General features: G+C 39.5%; 1 protein-coding gene across 1 annotated transcript; it reads left to right on the top strand.

Annotated features, from left to right (window-relative positions):
- Positions 1-8421: 8421 nt before the first annotated feature.
- Positions 8422-19638, top strand: C2H11orf58 (chromosome 2 C11orf58 homolog). Its single transcript, XM_032892838.1, has 5 exons — positions 8422-8641; positions 14132-14215; positions 16451-16511; positions 17641-17750; positions 18638-19638. Exons 1-5 carry the CDS (start codon positions 8579-8581, stop codon positions 18863-18865), a joined length of 546 nt encoding a protein of 181 aa, XP_032748729.1. The 5' UTR covers positions 8422-8578; the 3' UTR covers positions 18866-19638.
- Positions 19639-21620: the final 1982 nt, after the last annotated feature.

Raw genomic sequence — 21620 nt, 5'->3', positions numbered from 1 at the left:
CAGTGGTAGAGCGCTTGCCTAGGAAGCGCAAGGCCCTGGGTTCGGTCCCCAGCTCCGAAAAAAAGAACCAAAAAAAAAAAAAAAAAAAAAAAAAAAAAATCTCTAACAGTTAAAGGAAATAAAATAATATTCTGAGCCAGGCTGTGGTGAAAAACACCTTTAGTTTTAGCACTGGGGAGGCAGAAGCAGGCTGATCTCTGTGAGTTTGAGGCCAGCCTGGTATACAGAGAGAGTTCTAGGACAGCCAGAGATATACAGAAAAACCATGCCTCAGAAAACAAAAATTATTCTGCTAAGAAAGTAAACAATATCAAAACAATAGTTTGATTTTGAAGTCTTACTTTTTTTCTAACTACTCAGCTCTCTGAAAGAACAAAATTAGCAAAAATCAGTTCCTATCACATTAATTGTAAGGAATTCATATATATGAATATTCTTAAAACAGACCTTATCAAGCTCATATATCTACATATTCATTTCTTCTTCAAGTACTTTACTGTAATAGACATGAAGAATCTGATCCAATTATAGAATGTAAGCAGAAGAGAAGGAGTATAAAGAGATTTAGATGCTTTGGAAAACCAGTTAGGCTCATTTTCTATTCCTAAGCATAATCCCAGTGCATATATGTAAAATATACAAAAGTCTCTGTAGTTGGATAGTTCATGACAGTGAAAAACTGGAAACAACTCGTACTGTATGGTTGTAGTAAAGTCATACAGCACACTATGACTCAGAACTAGGGTGAATGGTCCTCAGAAAGAATGCTATTAAAGAAGACACTTTGTAGAAAAGCACATGCTATAGTAGTTAAATGAAATTTAAATAATGAGAAAGTGAATTTATGATCTTCACAGACGGTAATAACCCAGAGAGAAGGCTTCAGGGCACTGGAAATACTTTACTCTTTGACCAGGAGCAGTAACATGGGTATGTTCATTGGTGACAAAGGAGCATCTGTGACTTATGCTCTTCTCTGTAGTATGCTACTGCTTCAGAAATATGTTTTATATTGCTAATTCAATATAATTTGAAATTTAGAAAAATTTAAATTATGGTTTTTAATTAGCCTACATAGCAGTAGGTTTCTGCATGTCTTTTTCATGAATTCTTGGATGTGGCTAAGACTCTTACTATTCCTGGAATTTATTTTTTAATTGTTATTTCAGTTTGGGATCTTGGAGTTTCTTCCAAGACAAGGTATTGCTGTGTGTATGGGGCTGGCCTCAAACTCTTATGCCAGGACGAGGTGAGCTTCCTGCCTTAGTGTCCGAAGGGTTAGAATTACAGGCCCTAGCCACTGTGAAAGTTGTTTCTCAACGAGTTTGTTAAAATTATTTTCTTACTTATTTAGTTAAAAGAATCACAGAGTTCAGAAACAGAAAACCTTAGAATAAACTTAATTTAGTTCTGTAAAAAGTTAAGCCATTTAGTCAAGGGCACATTAGTAGATTTAAAAAACTAAACTAAACTAAAAATTTAGCACTTACATTATACTGCAGGATTATTTTAAAGCTTATAATTTAAGTACTGTTAGAGTCCATAGGTAGACTTGGGTTTTCTCTGAAATCTTGATGGTTTACAGGGCTAGAAAAGAGAAAGGGGGAAAAAGAAGAGAACAAACAAAACTCACTCTGTAGACCAGGTCAGCCTGGGCTAGAACTCAGAGATCTGCCTGCCTCTTCTGCCAGTGCTGGGTTAGAGGTGAGCTCGGCTGCCACCTGGCGTGCTTTGTCTTCCTTTGCTTGTTTGGGTTTCAGGTACTGAACCCAGGACTTAATATTATTTTAGGCAAGGACCTACCACTGAAGTTTGTCTCTGCCTCCAGAGGACCTAGGTTCAGTTCTCAGCACACACATGGTGACTCACAACTATCTAACTCACGAATGTGGTACACAGGCAAACCATCAATATTCCAAAAATAATAAGTACGAATTTAAAAATAACGAATAAATCATAAAACAAAGAAGAAAAGCCCTATAGTCTGAAAAGAACTTTACAAGAACCAGAAGTTCGTGCCCTTTAATCAACTTCTAAAACCTTGCTGTTGAAAGGCACGGGGCACTGTTTAGTTAAATGGGGCATTAGGAAGGAGTGTCAACATACAGTCTGGTTTTGCAGCTTGTTTACAAACAAGTTAGGAGCAGCAGAACCGAGAAGCCTGGTTCCTGTAGGAAATTCGGGCGCCTGTTGGTGCCACTAGCCTCTGACAGCGTCTGCCAAGGACATAATCCTTTCTCTTTTTCCCTTACTGTCAAATATGGCCATGCTCCCTCTTTTGTTCTATTTCCCCCCATTTATAGTAGTTCAGAAATTTAAAATAAGCTATGAGCAGCATCCTTTATGTCTGGTCTTTTTCAGTTTAATTTTCTTCCCCCACCTCCTTCCAACTATTTTGTTTGGGGTGGAGGGAGGATGAAACAGAGTTCTAAGAAAGGCTTTTATAACAGGTTCAAAAGTATAAAAGCCATTTCAAGCTCCAGACAGTTGTAGCCTTTATTTCCTTAGTCCCTGAAAGGGCTTTTTTAAATGTTAACAGCCCAGAGAGGGCTGCTCGAGAGCCCGCACTGACATTCCTACTGTATTTCCTTTGTAGTATTGAGTTCTTCCTACCCTCAACCCCCAATAACCTCATGCCAGTCTTTCAAACAAACAAAACAAAACAACAATTTAAGAGCAACAACAAAAAGGGAATTCATGCACCATTAAAGATTCAGGGGCAATTTCTAAGAGCCCATATGAAGTGTGTGTTTTCTAAAAACTAAGAAATTCTAATTCTATGCTTGGGGATTTAGGATGTCAGTTTAACATGCTTCATTTCAAAATTGAAAGTTATTACAACTAAATGTTTTTGGTCTTTTCTCCTCAGAAATGCTGAAATAAAAATCATTCAAAACATGCTCTTAAATTTCAGAAAGAATGTCAACCAATATGTGCTGTGTTAGCCTAGCTTACAAGAAATTACTTGTGTGCAAACTACAAAGTCTGAAAGATTGAAATTATAAATACATTTCTTGATTTATTGATTTATTTTGATAGTGGGCCCAGACTGGTCTCCAATTCACAGTCCTCCTGAGTGATGGGACTAAAGGCATGTACCACCACACCTAGATCATGCTTTTTATTTTTATTTTTTAAAATATTTTAACTTATTTTTAAAGCATATGTTTTTAATTCTGTCACTTGGGAGGCAGAGGCGGCTCTTCAGTCCCTCCCTTCTGACCAGCCTGGTTCGAGGCCAGCCTGGTCTACAGAGTGAATTCCAGGACAGTCAGGGCTACACAGAGAAACCCTGTGTCGAAAAAACAAAACCAAAAAGACCAAAGCACGTTTTATTTGTGACAAGAGAAAATGATTTTTAAAGTATTTGTTCATCCACATAACCCATGAACAAACAACACAGTACTGCTTCTATTTTTTTTTTCAGACCTCATGAGAGAAGAGATCTTGAGAGGTAGGAAAATTTTTACTAAAGAAGGCAAGAGAATATCTATGATAGAAGAAAAGAAGAGAGGACTGAAGCTCTGGCTCAGCAATTAAGAGAACATACTTCTGAGCAGAGGACCCAGGTTTGGTTATCCTCCCCACTCCACCCTCCAGATGGCTCAACCATCTCCAGCCTCGGGGACCTGAACTCACATACATAAACCCAAACAGACAGACACACAGAAATACATAATGAACAAGTAAATTAGATGTTTAAAGCTTGTTTTAAATGCAGACGGCATCTACTAGGGAAAGGAAGGGGACCAGCTGGAGTGGATGGAGAGCAAGAATGGGGGTGTGGGAATATCAGTGAAAACCAGTGTGCAAAAGTGCCACAGTGAAACTCGTAGTATATGTGGGGCTTGTGCAGTGTGTTTGCTGGTTTGGTTTTGTTTTGTTTTGAGACAGGGTCTCACTATATAGCTCGTTCGGGTAGTTTGGACTGTCCTGGAATTATGTACACCAGGCTTGCCTCAAACTTACATTAATTCACCTGCCTCTGCCTTCCAGGTGTTAAGATGAAAGTTATATGCCACTGTGTCGAGCATGTGTGTTGATTTTTGAAAACTAAAAAGAAAAAAAAAACACATTATGACCCCTGCCTCGCTAGCTGTACAGTACTAGAAATCAGATGAGGCAGGGAGAAGGCTCAGCTGCTAAGAGTACATACTACTATTGCAAGGATGCAAGTTTAATTCCTAACACCTGCATCAGGCAGCTTATAACCAACTGTAACTCCAGTTCTAGAGGAAACCCCACACCATTAGCCTCTTCCAGCAATTGTACTGACATGCGCATACCCCCACATAACCCCACACATAGATGATGATGATGATGATGATGATGATGATGATGATGATGATGATGATGATGCACATTCAGAGGCACAATGGCCATCTGTAACTGGGAGAGGAATGGTGGGGGATGATGAAATAGATGGAATATTTTTCTGAGTTTCAATTTTAAATTGAACTTGACTCAGGCATGGTGGTACACACCTGTAATCCCAAAGTTAAGCCTAAAACAAGAGGAGGAGACATTTGAGGCCTACCTGAGCTCTAGACCATATCTTAAAACATATAAATTACTAATTTTAAATTGAACTTGGCCTTTAGGGTATGTCAGAGGGTGTCAAACTCTAGCAGAGCTTATAAACATTTCTCAAAAGAAGACACACAGCCAACAGAGAGATGAGAAAACGCTCACCAACACTAACCATTAGAGAAGAACAAACAAAAATCACGGAGAGGATTGCCTCAACCCAGAAAAAAGCTAGTATCAAATGTATACATTGCTATGGAGGATGTTGAGGAAAGATGAAGCTCACACACTACTAATGGATGAATATTGGTACAGCCATTATAGCAAACAGCATGAAGGTTTCTTAGAAAATTAAAAATAGAACTATCATATGGTGTGTAGCAATCATCCAACTGGTATGTATACAAAGGAAATGAAAGCACTGTGTTGAAGAGACATCTGTGCTCCCATTTTTATCGCAGCATTATTTCTATAATAGCCAACAAATGGAAGCAAGCTAAGCATCAATCAATGATGAACAGATGACATCGTATATATACACAAAGGAATGGAATCCTGTCATGTGTACCACTATGCACGGAACTGGAGAGCACCAAGTGGAATAAATGAGAAACAGAAAGTCAAGTCCTGAGTGATTCATCATTCACACATGGATTATTTAAAAGTTGGCCTCATGGTAGTGGAGAGTGTTTACCAGAGGCTAAGAAAACAGAGTGGGGGCAAGTTGGTGAAGAGGTACTAAGTTAAAGTTAGATAAGGGTAAGAAATTCTGGTGTAGGTAAAAGCCTGGTTAGACTACACACATCTGTAATCCCAGTACTTGAGGGGCTGAGAGAAAAACCATGAGCTCAGCGACACAGTGCACTACATAGAATTCCAGGCCAAGTTGGGCTAGTGAGACCTTGTTCCCAAAAATCAGAAAAAAATTAAAAGATAGGAGAAAGAATTTTTGAATGTTTTCATTATTTAAAAAATGTATCTGAAGAGTGAGGTATTTAACAATGGAAATGAATACTAGAATAAAATAATCCTTAGAGGTTAAGTCCCTAGACATTAGGCACTCCACCGACTGTAATTCAGTAATCACCTTTGCTCATCTCTATCTTTGGCAAATGGTCTTGATGTATATGGTTAATCAGTAAACAACTTAAATTGTTACAATTAAAATGTAAATTCCTTTGGGGGGTAGGGTGGGAAGGAAGGTAGTTAGGGAGGGGAACACCCTTATAAAAGATGGGGAGGGGGGATAGGAGGCTTATGTTTGGGAAACCTGGAAAGGGAATAACATTTGAAATGTAAATAAATATCTAATAAAAAGAAAAGAAAAGAAAAAATGTAAATTCCTAGGCTGGAGAGATGGCTCAGAGGTTAAGAATACTGATTGCTCTTCTAGAGGTCCTAAATTCAATTCCCAGCAACCACATGGTGGCTCACAACCATCTGTAATGCAATCCCATGTTCTCTTCTGGTGTGTCTGAAGACAGCAACGGTGTACTCACATACATAAAATAAGTCTATCTTTAAAAAAAAATCAAAATGTAAATTCCTTGAATGCAGAAAATATGTCCCTTATGTACCTACTGAAAGTGTTGGGTAAAATTTAAGGATTAGCAGAGAATATCTGAGATAGTACAAACTTAAGACATTCACTAACCACTCTGTGGCATTGAGCTAGAAAACACAGAAACCAAAAGTGCAGCTGGAATGGTCTCGGTACCAGAGAAGGTATTTAATAGCTCTGTTGATGACTAAGTATCTTCTTGTTAACAAGGAAGAATACTACTAAGTCTGTGTCATATACTGCTACTTCCATACCGTTTCATCTTAACATCTTTCTGAACATGAACTAAGTCAAGTTTGTTCAAATGATACAGTCTACATTATTCTGAGGTTTGATTTGCTCAATGATGTTTTAAGAGAACTTAAAGAAATGGTCATCCAGATGTGGCACAAATCTGGCGAATAAAAAGCACATTATTAATCCATTAAATTTTTCTGGACTTTTATCTTTTACTAAAGTTAAAATTGCTTAGTAGCTATTAACTTTAATGATTATCCTCTTTATCTTAGAATCGCTTAACTATCTTTAGCTTATTTTGTCAGTATCATGGCTAAGAGCTCTAAATTGTGTTTAATACAATTTTTCAAATCTATTTGAAGTGAACTATAATCATCCTACTTTGTTACTTAGGTGGAATTCCATTGTAATCGCATTTATAAAAACTAAGTAGGTTCATGGAGTTAGTAGGTAGAATATTTTAATTCTAGTGACTAAACAACCACTTCTAAAAATATTTTCCTCATAGGTTTGTTCCTTTATTGTGGTTTAATGCAGAAATAACATTAATCTGTGTTTTGCTTGGTTGGGCTTACTAATAGGGCTCCAATTGTATTTTCTATAATGTATTTATTTTTTTATGTTTTTTTTCTATAATGTATTTAAAAGCTATTCTCTGCCTTGAAATAAAGGAATAGAATTGGATCTATGACTGCATAAATTAAGAGAATGTCTTCTCAGTGTGTACAATTCTAAGCTTTGATGTTTGGTTGGGGTGGGGTGGGGTGCTGTTTTTATTTAGATTTTTTGAGGTCTCACTGTAGCCTAGGCTGACCTACAACACATTATAAAGGAGAGGATGATCTTACACTTCTGATCTTTCTTCACCAATTCCCATATACTAGGCATAGCCAGGCCTCACTTTGGGCACAATTCTATGAACGGTCCATCATCATCTGAAATTTATACAAGCAGTTCAACTAGATTAACTGTTGAGTACAGAACAGTATGGAGATTTACACTAGACATGCACTGTCATACTATTTGTTTATACTTAAAAATATTTTTTTAAAGTGAGGTTGGAAAACTTCAGAATAAGGGAGGGAAAGTCATCCTGACAGAACGTTAGGTTTAACTGTGAATGAAAAATTCAGACACCCTAATGTATAGAAGTTTATCTTCAATATCTGAGCACTGAACTACAAGACCCTGTGGGAAGCTTAGCCATTGTTGGGGCTGGGAAAGGGGCAGGAAAATGGAGAAATAGGAAATAGAAACAAGACTGCAAATGGGAAGGGCAGTAAAGTAATTACCCTAAGGGTGGTTGGAAGTAGATTGAGGAGACAGTTGGAAAAAGCTGTGGATGTTACTGTATTGTAACTTTAAAGGGGTTTATTTTATAGGAAACTCACCCCACACACACACAAGAAAAATAAAAGATACAGGATTTTCTGGCAGACAGACTTCAGTCGATGAAGTTTCAAATAATATCTACCTTAAGAAAGGGGTCAGAGGGTTTGGTCACTCCTACCTAGAATACACCAGGCCCCGAGGAAAACAGCCAATTGCCAATTCCTGAGGGTGAACCTTTTTTTAAAAGACAACCAATTAACAAGCCTTCAGCATCATACTGAACTCACTTCAGTGAGTACTCAAAAAAAAATTTTTTTTAATTAATCAGAATTGCCTAGATATCCCATGCTAGTAATAGAGACTACACATTAGGGTGGGGAAAGAAGCCTTTTTTAAAAGGTCTTAGGTCGAGAACTCGTATTCAAAAAGCCCCGAACATTACATTTAAATCTATGTGTTTAACTATGATGTATGTGTTTGCTAACACGGCAGAACCTCACACAAAAAAAGGCAAAAACCCACTCTAGGCCTTTCTGTGGCAACGAAGTTCTCCACCAACGATCACCATCATACCCATCCGCGGGAAAGCTCCCTCTACACGCCGAAGAAAGCGTAGCCTCCGAGGGCACTCCCGCCACGCCGCGCGAGATGCTTCGCTCGGCCTCCTGGGAATTGTAGTTTAAATCGCTGAAGATGGCTTAGTCAGGCCAGTAAAGAGTGAATCCAAAAAACTACAACTCCCAGTGTGCTCCAGGGTAGCGAGCGGCCGCAGCAGTGACGACTGTGGCGGAGAAGGCCCGGAGGGGCTCTGCGTTCTGGAGTGGCGCTGCTTGGTCCGGCGGCTGGGTGAGGGCTGCTGGTGTCGCGTTTGAGGAGAACTGCGAGTCTGTTTGGCCTATACCCATCGGTATCCCAGCTACGATGAGTGCTGCCCGGGAGTCTCACCCGCACGGGGTGAAACGTTCAGCCTCTCCCGACGACGATGTAAATAACAATGGATGAGGGTTGAGGCCTACTGAAGGCTGGGGTAGGCCGGGAAGGGTGGATGGAGGAAAAAGCGCCCGAAGGAAGGGGGCGCAACAAGGGATGTCTTCCTTTTCTTATTAGAATATGAAGGTTAGAAGATGCCCTGAGCGGAGATCCAGAGACCTGCGTAGCAAGGGGAAATGAGGAAGGAAATCCTGAGAAGGGATCAAAAGGAAAAAGAGCTTAATCCAGATGTCTTTGCGTTTTTGGGGTCCGGTGAAGCTCATTTCTTAGTCATTTCAGGATAGATATGTCATACTCCTGATTTAGGTTTAAAACGCATCTCTGACAATGGCGAAATGTTCAATCACATTTGGACAAATTTTTCAGCCCGAATCATTTTTTCTGTGTACTGGTAATTGCTGCCCGTTACTATATACCGTTCATAATAAACAGACCAGTATTAAGCCGAAGATTGTGATAGATAGTTTGGTAATGGAATAATGTCGAGGTCACAGGGAGTGAGACCCATAAGCTCATTTTGATGTCAAATTCCTGTTTCCTGATCTCTCAGGCCTTCAACTTATTATTTTAAATAATAAAGTGCCCCTAATAACCTGTAAAATACTGACTGCAATGCCAGATACCGGAATTGAAAGATTCATAAAGAGGATGCTTGTTATATTTGTCTTAGTTCTAGCATAATGTCATGGAAACTGCAGGTAACTTGTACTTGTAAAATTAGGTTCTTCTATAATGAAATCCTTTGGAAACATTGATGGGGAAATCAGTGGGAAAGGAACATGAGGAAGTCATCTTTGAGACAGCTGAAAACTGGCTTCGATTTTTAATACACTGTCAGCTTGAGAATTGTAATTCTTAGTGTGATTACAATGAAAGGTCCCCTGAACTAGTTTGTAGTTAATGAGAGAATACTAAGAACAGCTCTCCTTTGGTTGGAAGATGGGGTGAGGACCAGAATAGTAAGAGCATTTAAATAAATTTTAGTCCTGTAAGGAAAATTAGTAATCAGTTAAAAAAGAGGGAAGGAATGGCTGGTAGTCTGTGAGGTTAATTCATGTCCCTTGTCTTCCCTGCTACTGGAATTTAGATCTTACATTGTTAATACAGTCGTTCTGCATTGTTAGGAACTTGTCTAAGTTTTTTAGTGACCTAACCTTTAAAATAGATCTACAAGAGCTGTCACATTGTTTTCCTCCTAATATCAACTGTGAATTGATTGCTACATACTTGCTTTGATAGACTCAGAAATAAAACAACTTTTGAGCCAGGTGAACTTTGATGTACTTCAAATCCTGTAACTTGTCTTTAAAGGTGATATCATTGCCTTTCAAGATTGGGACCTGAGTCTTTGCCTATACTGTCATAAAAAGGGTTGCGATGTTAATGTTACACGGTATTATACAGTAACATCCCTCGGTGGTTTTCTTAACTCAGTTTTCAGTGTATATGCTTTTTATTTTTACTGCTAATTGGATGATGCCTTGCTTGATATTTTTGTTTAGCTCATCTGTATTTCTAGTTACATTTGGTAATTTTAGGAAATCAACTATCAGTAATGTGTTAGTATCTACTGCAAGGCTTTTTGTTTCTTGGGTTTTTGTTTGTTTGTTTTGGTGGGGTTTTTGGGGTTTTTTGTTTGTTTGTTTGCTCAGTGACTTGATACCTAATTGAGGGCAACAAAACCAGAAGATACTAGAAATAGATAACATAACTCAGAACGAACTGCTAGGAAAGGGTGACAAAAGTAATCTCAAGTATATGATCAGTGGGATGTGTATATGAGGAGCAAACCTGACTGCAGCTTATGGTGAGGAATAGTGAAAAGAGGCTCTTGAGGATTCATTGGTTTGGGTGAAGTGGATAATAAAGCTGTTCTGTCAGAGTGGGAGAATCACAAATGGGCTCTGTGTTTCAGAGTGTAGTATTTTGGAAAGGTGCTTGCTGTTCTTGGAAAGGAAGAACCAAAAACAACAATGCATTGAAATAAATAAGATTAGAGATTGTAAAGGATGGAGTTACTTAGGTAAAAACGTTGTCAAGATGTTTGCTGGTATGTTCTTGTTGGCTAATTTGGCCCCATGCAGTCAGTGTGTGTGAAAGAAGCAGAAGTTGTGGCCAGAGCGTGGGAGCAGCTCATGCAGTTCCTGAGCCTTAGTGCCCCTTTATTACCAGCCCCTTGGTTTGCTTGTTGGACTGTGAGTGGCTCTAGAGCAGTGGTTCTCAACCTTCCTAATGCTGCAACCCTTTAATTCTGTGGAGGTCCCCAGACATAAGCTTTTTTGTTGCTACTTCATAATTGTAATTTTTCTGCCATTATGAACCATACTGTAAACATCTGATATGCTACCCCCAAAGGAGTCTCACAGGTTGAGAACCACTGCTCTAGAGGGAATGGGAGTGGGGGTTTATTTGTAAGTTAAAGAAGGTTGCATGTTGAGTACCCCTTCGGCTGAGAACCAGAAGTGTTTCAGGTTTCAGAATTTGTTGGATTTGGGAATATTTGCATATTTATAATGAGCTATCTTGAGGATTAGGTCTGAGTATAGGTAAGAGATTGACCTATTTCATGCATACACAAATGTGCCTGAAGGTAACTTTTGGAGTACACCTACCACTGACTGAACTACCCTGTATGGTCAGGTGAATAGTTTGTGCCATGCTCACATTCAAAAGAACTTTGGAGTCAGAGCTCTTCAGGTTTTCATATTAGATTTTTAATCTGCATGCGACTCTTCATGCATTGTTGAGATGGTTTCTTTCGTTGGTGGTGGAATATGCTAAGCAAGTTCTCTACTACTGAGCTACACAGCCATTAGGATTTCAATTCAAGGCCACTGTGTACCTGGAGCTAGTATTAAATTTTCTGTGTAGCCCCAAGACTCAGGACCCTGCTGCCTTCATCTCATTGATTATAGATAGGTTTGGGCCACCACACTAGTCCTGAAAAGTCTTAGTAAGGAAGGAATCAAAACGCAGTGGAATGTCAATCTTGGCTCACAGAGCAAGTGGTTTAGTGAGAGTAAGATTTGGTAGTAGTGGTACTTTATTATAATGAGCTAGAAACAGTTAAGACTAATTGACCTGGGGCTGGAGAGATGGCTCAGCGGTTAAGAGCACCCGACTACTCTTCCAGAGGTTATGAGTTCAAATCCCAGCAACCACATGGTGGCACACAACCATCTGTAGTGAGATCTGATGCCCTCTTCTGGTGTGTCTGAGGACAGCTATGCACTCATACATAAAATAAATAAATCTTTAAAAAAAAAAAAAAAAAAAAGACTAATTGACCTATAAAGGTCATGGGAAGGGAATAGAGTTGTAACGTAGGCAGCCGGAACCGAGAACGTGTAGTCTCCTCAGCAGACGTAGTGTAGGAAAGTGGTGTGGTACGAGCGCGGCAACTCTCGGGCCCAGAGTTGTCCTCCCTGTTCCAAAAGTCCTTTATAGTTCAGTCGTGATTTTCAGAGAAATAAAAGGGGACTTATCAATGACTACTAGGAATTTTAATCTAAATTTAACAATAATGAATCTAAACTTCTACTCTCTAAGTTCTGGTTTTTAGCAGTCTATAAACCCAAAGAGTTGGTATCCTGTGGCTATAGCTGATTGCTTGTTGGTGTCATGTATCAACTAGAACGAATGGGTAAAGATTGCTTATCTGTTTCTAATAGGTTTTAGCTTTCTCGTCACGTCTATTTCTTGTATTTTCGTAGTCAAAATGTAATACTTGGATTCTTTGAAAACTGAGGACTTACCATTTTGTGTTGAAGGTTTTTCACCTTTGCTCCATAATTGTAAAACATTTTTATTTTTTATTGTATTTTAGTTAGAATGATCAATCCAATGAATGTCTTCATTTCTTTATCATCTTTTTCTTTTAGTCACCTTTGTATGCACACCTGTCTTCAGCCTTTGCCCATTACAAATCAAGTAAATGTTGTATACATATAATAAAAGATGAAGTAAAAGTCAAGCATCCTTTTAGAAAAATGAGATGGTCCCAGGTCTTCTTGCAAAATGAAACTCTTTCTGCAAAACGGAGCACTTCCCGTTGAGTGGCTTACTGGATGAGGGTACCATCTTCTTTATTCCTGCTTTGTCTCACATTGATTGGTGGGTTGGAAAACTCATCTGGTTGTTTATCATACAAAGGATCAGCCTGAGTTTATTTGCACATAACTTTGTTCTTATTTTTAGCCTATAATTTTATATTACTTATTTTGCTTTTTTATTATTAATTTTTGTGTGTATAAGCATATTGCTTGCAAATATGTCTGTGCACCAATTGTATGCCTCATACCCGTGGAGGCCAGAAGAGGGCATGGATTTAATAGAACCAGAGTTACAGGCAGTTGTAAACTGCAGTGTCAGTGCTGGGAATCAAAACCAGGTTCTCAGAAAGAGTATCTATTGCTCTTAACCACTGAGACAACTCTCTGGCCCTCTTTTTTTAAATTCTTAGTTCTAAAATGCCTTTTGTCAGTTTTCTTCTTTTGGGTAAAAAAATTAAAAATTTGGCACAGCAGATGACTGGATATTTTGACAGTAAAGTATTTGACACAATAAAGTGCAAAAAGCTTTTCTCTTTTCTGTTTCCTTTTAATCATTCTTAGTATGACTGGAAGTGGTTGGTAGATTCAAAATGTAGAGGAAAATATAGTTATTAGGATTCTATAGTACTTAGATTGACAAACAGGTTCAGTGACTTGAAAGATACAATGAATTTTAGTCTTTTTTTTTTTCGGTAAACTTTATTTCTATTCTTCGGAAGATCTCTAAAAAAACAATAAAACAACATTTTGGGTCTAATAAATAATCAGAATTTCTCAAACAAACAAAAAAGCCTGAAAGATTATGATGGCATGATATTCCTTAGAATTTCAGCAAAGTGTATTTTTGAGTGATGTATTATGTGTGCGTGCGTGTGTGTGTGTGTGTGTGTGTGTGTGTGTGTATACACACACACGTGTACACATGCATACTCAGCATAATTCCATGGTACACTACATGGAAGTGAGTTCTTTCCACCTTAGGAATCCCAGAGGTCAAACTTAGGTTGTCAGGCTGGCAACAAGCACTTTCTCCCATTGAGCCATCGCTGGCCGGAACCCAGAGTTTTTACAGCTTTGTTTAGCAGTCCTGGCGGCCTTCTGTTACTGCGTAGGTGTCACAGATTTGCATCCTGGAGCTGGGGACCCACTCCAGGACTGTGCACAGTAATGTATGAGCACTCTATGTAATGCTGGCATTATCAGGCTTTATAGACAGAGCTGTGGCTGTAACACAATTAAGAATTCTGCTATGAGGTGAGGAAAGGGAGCCTAGCAGAACTCAGATGTGATTGATACATTGATTAACTTCTAAGAACCATAAGTCCCAGTTAGTTAAAACTGGCAGAAGAAAACTTGGAGTTACAGATTGACTGTAAATATTTTAGTATTTGTAAATGCAGAAACAAAAACCAAGATAACTAATGTCTTGCAGCTTGGATCTAGCAATTGGGAGGCAGCAGACTTGGGCAATGAAGAAAGAAAACAGAAGTTCTTGAGACTTATGGGTGCAGGAAAGGTAAGCATTGTATATTTGTTTTTATCTTTTAAAAACAATGCTGTGTTTATGTGGGTTAAGTCAGGAGGTTGGGGCATCTCCGGTTCCATTTTCTTCTGCTTGATTTATTTTTGGCTTTGGGAAATACACCTAGCCTAACCAAACACTTTCAATTTATACTATTTTTGAACCAGTCTGGTCTTTTCTGCACCTTTGGCAGTGTGGTGAAAAAAATTGGATTTGTATAAACTCAGCTGATTGCTTACTGCCTGATGGTTTTAATGGAAGGCATTTCTACTCAGTTATAGCTGCTGCCCAAGGTCAGAAGTCTGTATTTCATAGCCCTTAAAGTAGCAGCCTAGGGACTATTCCTTCCTAGAGTCCTAACTTTAGGAATGTTGCATGAATCTTGTAACACTGAGTTTAATGAAATGTGTAGGTATAGTGCTAAGAAAGCACTCTTTGAAAGCCTTTCTTTTCCTAGCAGTTTTGTTTTACAAACAACATTTGGAAGCATTGGGAAGAGCATTTTCTTCTTTTCAGCACCCCAAGATAAACCCCGCTCTTTGTTTTTTGTTGTACACTGGAAGCCCTGGTGCATTTCACCAGCAGTTACTGGTTAGCTAATCCATGCCAGCACTGCTCTGTGCCCTGGGTATCACCCGTGGTGACGTGACTGTTGTGCATTGGAAGAAATTGAAACTAATACAGAATCATTAGTGTGAGGGAGCATACAATGGTGGCCAGTTATCTCTGACTGTGCTGCACAAGAAAGCTTCCAGGCATAGTAGATGTGCAGGCTCCCAGCTCCCAGCAGAGAGTTCTGAGTGGAGAGGGACTGAGAAAGGCAGGCCCTCACAGAGCTGTCAGGAAGCATTTCTGTAGTGAATCAATAATCCTTGCTTCCTGATGATTTGCAGTTTTCATAGTATATAACTTTCACTTGGCATCTACAAATAAAAGATTTGTCAAAGGTATATAAAGTAATAATTTCGAAAACATGATCAAGTACTAAGATGAAAATTCTGACAGTACTAAAAACATCCTAACAGAAGCTATAAAATTTGGTGACCAGTTATGGGCTTTCTACCATCATATAAATCTTTGCCTAAAGGACTGGAAGTGGAGCGTATATTTGTCCTTAGGTGGGAGAAACAGGAAGACATACATGTGTCTCCACAGGTGCTTTTTAATGTTGCTTTGGAATTAGATTTAATCTTTCCCTCTTTTCATAGATCCTTTTCATGGAAATTAAATGGGAGCTATAAAGAGTGGACTGAACTAACATAATGAAACTAATTATGTAGTTTCTTTGAATCAAAGTATTTTTATGTTTTGTATTACATTGTTTTATGGTCTGTTTTTGAGAGGTTGAAATTTAGGATTTATTGTAATCTAATGAAGAACTAGCTAGTTAATTGTAAATTGTAAATAGTAATGTTCATTTTCATTTTCTATTACTTGGTATGTGATAAGTCTATTATTTTGTTTTCAATCCACATAAATTTTTGGGGGGTTGGGGAATCTTTTATTTATTTATTTTTTTGTTTGTTTGCTTGCTTACTTGCTAAGCTATTCTTGGGCATCAGGAAGAGATGGTAGAAAAGGTTTTAAGAAATTCAGTAGATGATGATAGCACATGCCTTTAATCCCAGCACTCAGGAGGCAGAGCCCGGCAGATCTCTTAAGTTACAGGCCAGCCTGGTTTACAGGATAAGTTCCAGGACAATCAGACCTACACAGAGAAACCAGTGTTGAGATGGGGGAATGGAGCCATTATGAAATGACAACACATTCAGCAGGAAAGAAAATGCTTGGGCTGGCTTAATTTTCTCATTATGTATCATTTAAAATTGCAGCCTGGGATAGGCATGTTGGTACTTGCCTTTAATCCTACCACTTAAGGAGAAGATGTGGGTAGATCTTTTATGAGTTCAAGGCCAACCTGGTCTACGTAGTGAGATCTTGTCTCAAAATATTGGAACCTGATCTCTGCCCCTTTTGAGTTTTCTGTCACCATATTTTGTTTTATTTTGATGGCACTACCTTCTGGCATCATATAATTCACTGTTTACATTTGTGAATCTCTTTCTAATCTTTCCTCTTGGTAGTATGTAATTCCATAAAGACAGAGATCTTCATTTATGCCTTAGTCTTCAGAATGTTCCAGAAGCCTACCGTAGTTTCCACTACATTATAGTGAACACCCAGTAATTATATTGAATGAGCAATTTCAAATTTTCTACCTTCTTGCAGAAAGAACACACTGGTCGTCTTGTTATAGGAGATCACAAATCAACATCTCACTTCAGAACAGGTAAGAAAAACATAATTAAAACAGAGGTGCTAGATCTATATTATTTTGAGTTTTTATAAGCTTCATGGTCCTGTTAATTAAAGCATTTCAAGGAGAGTATATTCTATTGGTAAAACAGTCACCTAGCATGGTTAAAGCCCTGGCTTTGCAGCTCCAGAAAAGGAAAAAAACATATGGGTAACAATTTTTTATAAAAACTGCAAATGAATTGAATTTTAATTCAGTCTGTTGGAAAGTAAATAAAATCTTGGTTGTTATTAATTAACAGCATAATCTAAATTAAATGTAACAAAAATTTTAACTGAATCATTTAACTTTATGTGGACTATCTCGTATATTTCAGAAATCATTTGATCTCTCATTTTTCTGACATTAGTTATTTCAGAATGATTAGCATTGTTCCATAAGGCAGAACATCAGCTTTGCAAAATGGAAAGGAATTTTGGCATTTAATACTTCCTCTTTTAAAATTGAGAATTATAGCAAAGTGAAATGACGTGAATGCATGAAAAGACCACGGCAGCCCTTGCTGTGCTCACTAGATAATAAATGCCAAAGACATTGAGCCGCCTATGAAGAAAAATAACCCAAAGCACAAAAATTTGTGATTGGAACCTAAAATTGCTTTCATGTTTATACACTAAAGCACTGTGCCCAGTCTTGAATCCAGACTGTGGGGACCATCCATTTTAAGTGGGGTTCGCAGGGCTGTTAGTCCTCTGCTTCTTAGCGCAGGGTAAATGGGAACATACAAATGTTGCATATTAAATAACTTGGGTTTTTAGTTTACTGAGAAGCAAAGACGGGACGCTCTGAGCAGCGCAGCTCAGCAGATGCTCTTGTGCATCGGCGCTTGTCAGGACACTTGGAGAGACCTTTAGAGTGGTCATCAGACACTTACTGTACAAGGGTGGCCTTTAAGACACCATAGATACGTCTGTTGGCTACTGTGTTGTTTGATGGGTGACAACTGTACTACAGAAACTGTCCACAGAACGCATTGTGAAGTAAATCACAGTTAGGAATCTCAGCCCTGAATAGAATAGCCTCTGTTTTGTGGGTCTTTTTGTGTAATCACATGTTTTTGTTGATTTGACTGAATCATAACCAAAGTACAATGGACACGCAGGGGAAGAAGACAAGAAAATTAATGAAGAGCTGGAGTCTCAGTACCAGCAGAGCATGGACAGCAAACTGTCAGGACGGTACCGGCGGCACTGCGGGCTCGGCTTCAGTGAGGTACGTGTGACTGCTCACGACCAGGACATGATGGCTTTCAGTTTAATACTTGGGTTGCCAGAGCAGCTGAGAACCCTAATAGAGGAAGAATGCTTTCTTGTCAGCTACTTAACCTAGACAAACTTATAACAGATGTGAATAAACGCTCATAAGATAAAATCTTTCGGGCTGGAGAGATGGCTCAGTGGTTAGAGCACTGACTGCTCTTCCAGAGGTCCTGAGTTCAATTCCCAGCAACCACATGGGGGCTCACAACCATCTGTAAAGGGATCTGACGCCCTCTTCTGGTGTGTCTGAAGACAGCAACAGTGTACTTATATATGTAAAGTAAATAAATATTTTAAGAAAAAAAAGATAAAATCTTTCATGAAGTTTAAGATTCTGGCTTAGATTTGTTTCTTGGCTGTTTCTTGACTGTGTCTGTAATAAGTGCCAATGACTGGTGCAGTGTGAATTTACTAACAGATGATGTTTCAGGAAGAAAAAAGCAGAAAATTTCAAGATAGAGGAGGGAGACAGCAGATTGCTCCTGAGAAGCTTTCCTTAAAGTGTGCAGTGGCTGTCCTCAGTCTTTGCCTCAGAAACCAGGGGTTTTTAATTTGTCTGTGGAGTACTGACCTAATACTATTAAGTAGACTGTTCGGGGGATTTTCTTTGGGAGGTGGGGTGTTTTAAGATAGGGTCTCACTATGTAGCCCCTGCTGGAACTTGAACTCAGAGATCCACCTGCCTCTGCTTCCTGAATGCTGGCATTAGGGCACGCACCACTGTGCCTAACTAAATGGGCTGTTTTTAAAATAGACAGAAATCAGGATCAGTCCAGTTCCGTTTCTGTACTGGCCGGTGGTGCTCGTTTTTCCTTCATAGGCCTTTGGTTGATGTTTCAGGTAGAAGATCATGATGGAGAAGGTGATGTGGCTGGGGATGACGATGAGGACGACTCTCCTGATGCTGAGAGTCCAGATGACTCGGACAGCGATTCTGAGTCTGAGAAGGAGGAGTCTGCAGAAGAGCTTCACGCTGCTGCGCACCCTGACGACACAGAAGACCCGAAGAGCAAGAAAGACGCGAAGAGCAGCTATAAGATGATGTTCGTCAAGTCCAGCGGCTCATAACCAGCAGACACCTAGTCTCTGTATTAACAGTAAGCCTTATGTTATAATGCACAGTGGAGGACTGCTCATAGAGCACAGACCTTTGTATTATAATTTTTAAAAAGGCCCTTTTAAATAACTACAAAGAGTGTTTGCTTTCAAATGCCGTGGGTCACATTTCTCCCGGCATGACTATAACCATTTTTGTAAAGAGTCAGAGTTGTATAAAATGAGAAATAAATACTGCACTCAGCTTCCTTTCATATTAGCATCCTCAGCCCTCTCTCCACTGTCTGCCCCTGTAGGTGCATCATGGGGGACACTGGCTTTGTCTGTGGTAGCCCTTTCATCTTCATCTTTTGGTTTGTTCCTATTTTTCTCTTAGATATTCATTTGATACTGTGACATGTTCCCTTGATTATACTTTGTTAAAGTAGACCTGTCCATCATGGATCTGGCTGCCAGCAGCCATGCTGCAGACCATTGATGACAGTCCCTGCTTGTTGAGTCTCTGCTCTCAGACTAGAGCAAGCACAGGACACTGGTATGTGGACGTGCCCTGTCACATCATTTAAAGGTTGCAATCCCAAAATGTCTTTATATAATTTGATTTCACTGTATGGTAAAGTTTTGATAAAATTTGGCCAGTTTTTACAGAAGAAATTATTTCTCTGCTCATTTAGTCCTGTGTATTTAGAAATATGTAAAACTGGATTTTTTTTTTTAAGGTACTATGTGACCAAAGTTCATTTTTTCCTCCTAAGGTCTAAATAAAGAGAAAGCAGTTTCCCATATTTGATTGTGATGCCTTTATCCTCATTGTCTGTAAATGGGGAACAGGCTTCCTGAGTAAGAAATAGGAAACCATGTTCATCTCACCATCTTCTCTAGACGGATGGCTGAAAGGACGCATCACCAGGTCACTGTGCTGCTAGAGTAAGGCCGGATGCATCTGTTCTCTCCTTGGCTTGTACCGCAGTTAACGGGTACATCGTGGGGTAGTAGATGGAGCTTTGAATAATTGTCAAAATTTTAATGGGCCTAAAGGTAAGAATCCAGCCTGTGTTAGAACTGATCTGTTACATATGAAGACAGCAGTGAGTGCCCGATGAGCTGGGCTTTGCAAAGCTACTCTTGAAAGTTGAAACATGGGGGCACAGAGCAGCTGATCTCTGATTTTCACACTATGTTTTGCATTTTCACCCAAAGGGCCTTTTTGTTTTGATTGTTAATTCCTCAAACTCTACAAGTAGGTACTGCCCATATAAGTATTCTCTGGATGATCAACAGTGTGTAAAGTACCTTGAAGAAGTTTGGTTTTAGCTTGAACAATGATTTTGAAATCTAGCCTCTGGGATTGCACATTAGAGCTAATTTAAGTAGAAGTTGAAAACTGTTTAAGAACAGATGAGAGGCTAGAGAGATGGCTCAGTGATTAAGAGCACCGGCCGCCCTTCCAGAGGATCTGGGTTCACCTACATGGCAGCTTACAACTAATTCTAGTTCCAGGGAATCCAATGTGTCCTTCTCACTTCTGCAGTCACCAGGCACAAAAGTGGTGCACAAACATACCAGGAGGTAAAACTCCATTTAGGAGCAGAATCCTAAGGTGCTGGCCAGACATCCTGGTGCTAGGGAGACAGATGATTGCCAAGGTCAGAGGAAGCTGCACAGCAGGACCTTCTCAAAGATAATAAGGGACACTGGAAAAACCAGCCTCCTGGGACGGTCGGATAGCGGATGCCTTAGGCCCACCCTCAGGACCATGGGAGAATGGAAGATCAGTGAGATTTTAAAGCATTTCCTTCAATTCACTGTTTAACATGCAGGGCTACGTATAAGGTTTACAATTTTAATTAATCCACGTCTAACCACTGGATACCAACAAAACTCAGGCTCAGTTTTGGGGTATTGGTCCAGGAAGCCCTGCAGCCTTTAGTCCTTACACCACATTAAACACCTTGCCTATCTTACGTGAATGAAAGGAAAACAAAAGACTTGATATGCCATGTTGTGCCAAGGTTTTAAAGAATTGAGGAAATTGGGCCAGTGAGAAGCCTGGTGGAGGCACTGGCTGTCAGTCCTGCCCTTGACAAGCTGAGTTTGCTCTCCAGTGCCCGTGCGGTAGAAGTCAGCAGCCGCTTTGTCCTCTGAACGTGCCCATGTGCTGTGTCACCTGAGCACACACTAAGTAAATGAGATGGAAAACGTAACGAATACAAGTTATTCTTGAACAGTCGGGCACGGTGGAAGGGTTATGATTTTCCACACTAGTGACTTCATCCAGAACTGTCCTTACCCCAAGTTCGTACGCAGAGGTTCGCCCCTAACCGGGTTCCAGCTGCCCTTAATGACCAAAATCCATGTCCTATGTAGTAGCTAAAAGCTACTTAGATATTTAACACTGGGAGAATGGAAGATGCAGAAATTTCAGTGTGATGACCTCACTTGAAAACAAAGTTGGGTCACCCTTCCAATGGGGAAATAAATTTCTGCTACACAGGGATGTCCCTTGCTGCTCTGCCACCACTGAAATGGTGCAGGTCTCAATTGCTCAGTTCAGTGTCAGCCACCAGCCCCAAGGTCACACTTTCCTGACCACCTTTAGCTATACCCCATGGCCTGCAGGCTATTCTGGAAAATGATCCAACAAGCCAGTGAGAAATGCTGGAGGACCTCACAGTGCCTATAACTCCTTGTTTAGTCAACTCTTTTGTTCATCTGTAGGGTGTTTTGGTTTGTTTTGCATTTGGTAGACAGGTTATCTCTGGCTGTC

The sequence above is a fragment of the Rattus rattus genome, chromosome 2, assembly GCF_011064425.1.
Source record: "Rattus rattus isolate New Zealand chromosome 2, Rrattus_CSIRO_v1, whole genome shotgun sequence".
In the NCBI taxonomy this organism is placed as follows: domain Eukaryota; kingdom Metazoa; phylum Chordata; class Mammalia; order Rodentia; family Muridae; genus Rattus; species Rattus rattus.
This window is presented reverse-complemented; position numbering and strand designations above follow the sequence as displayed.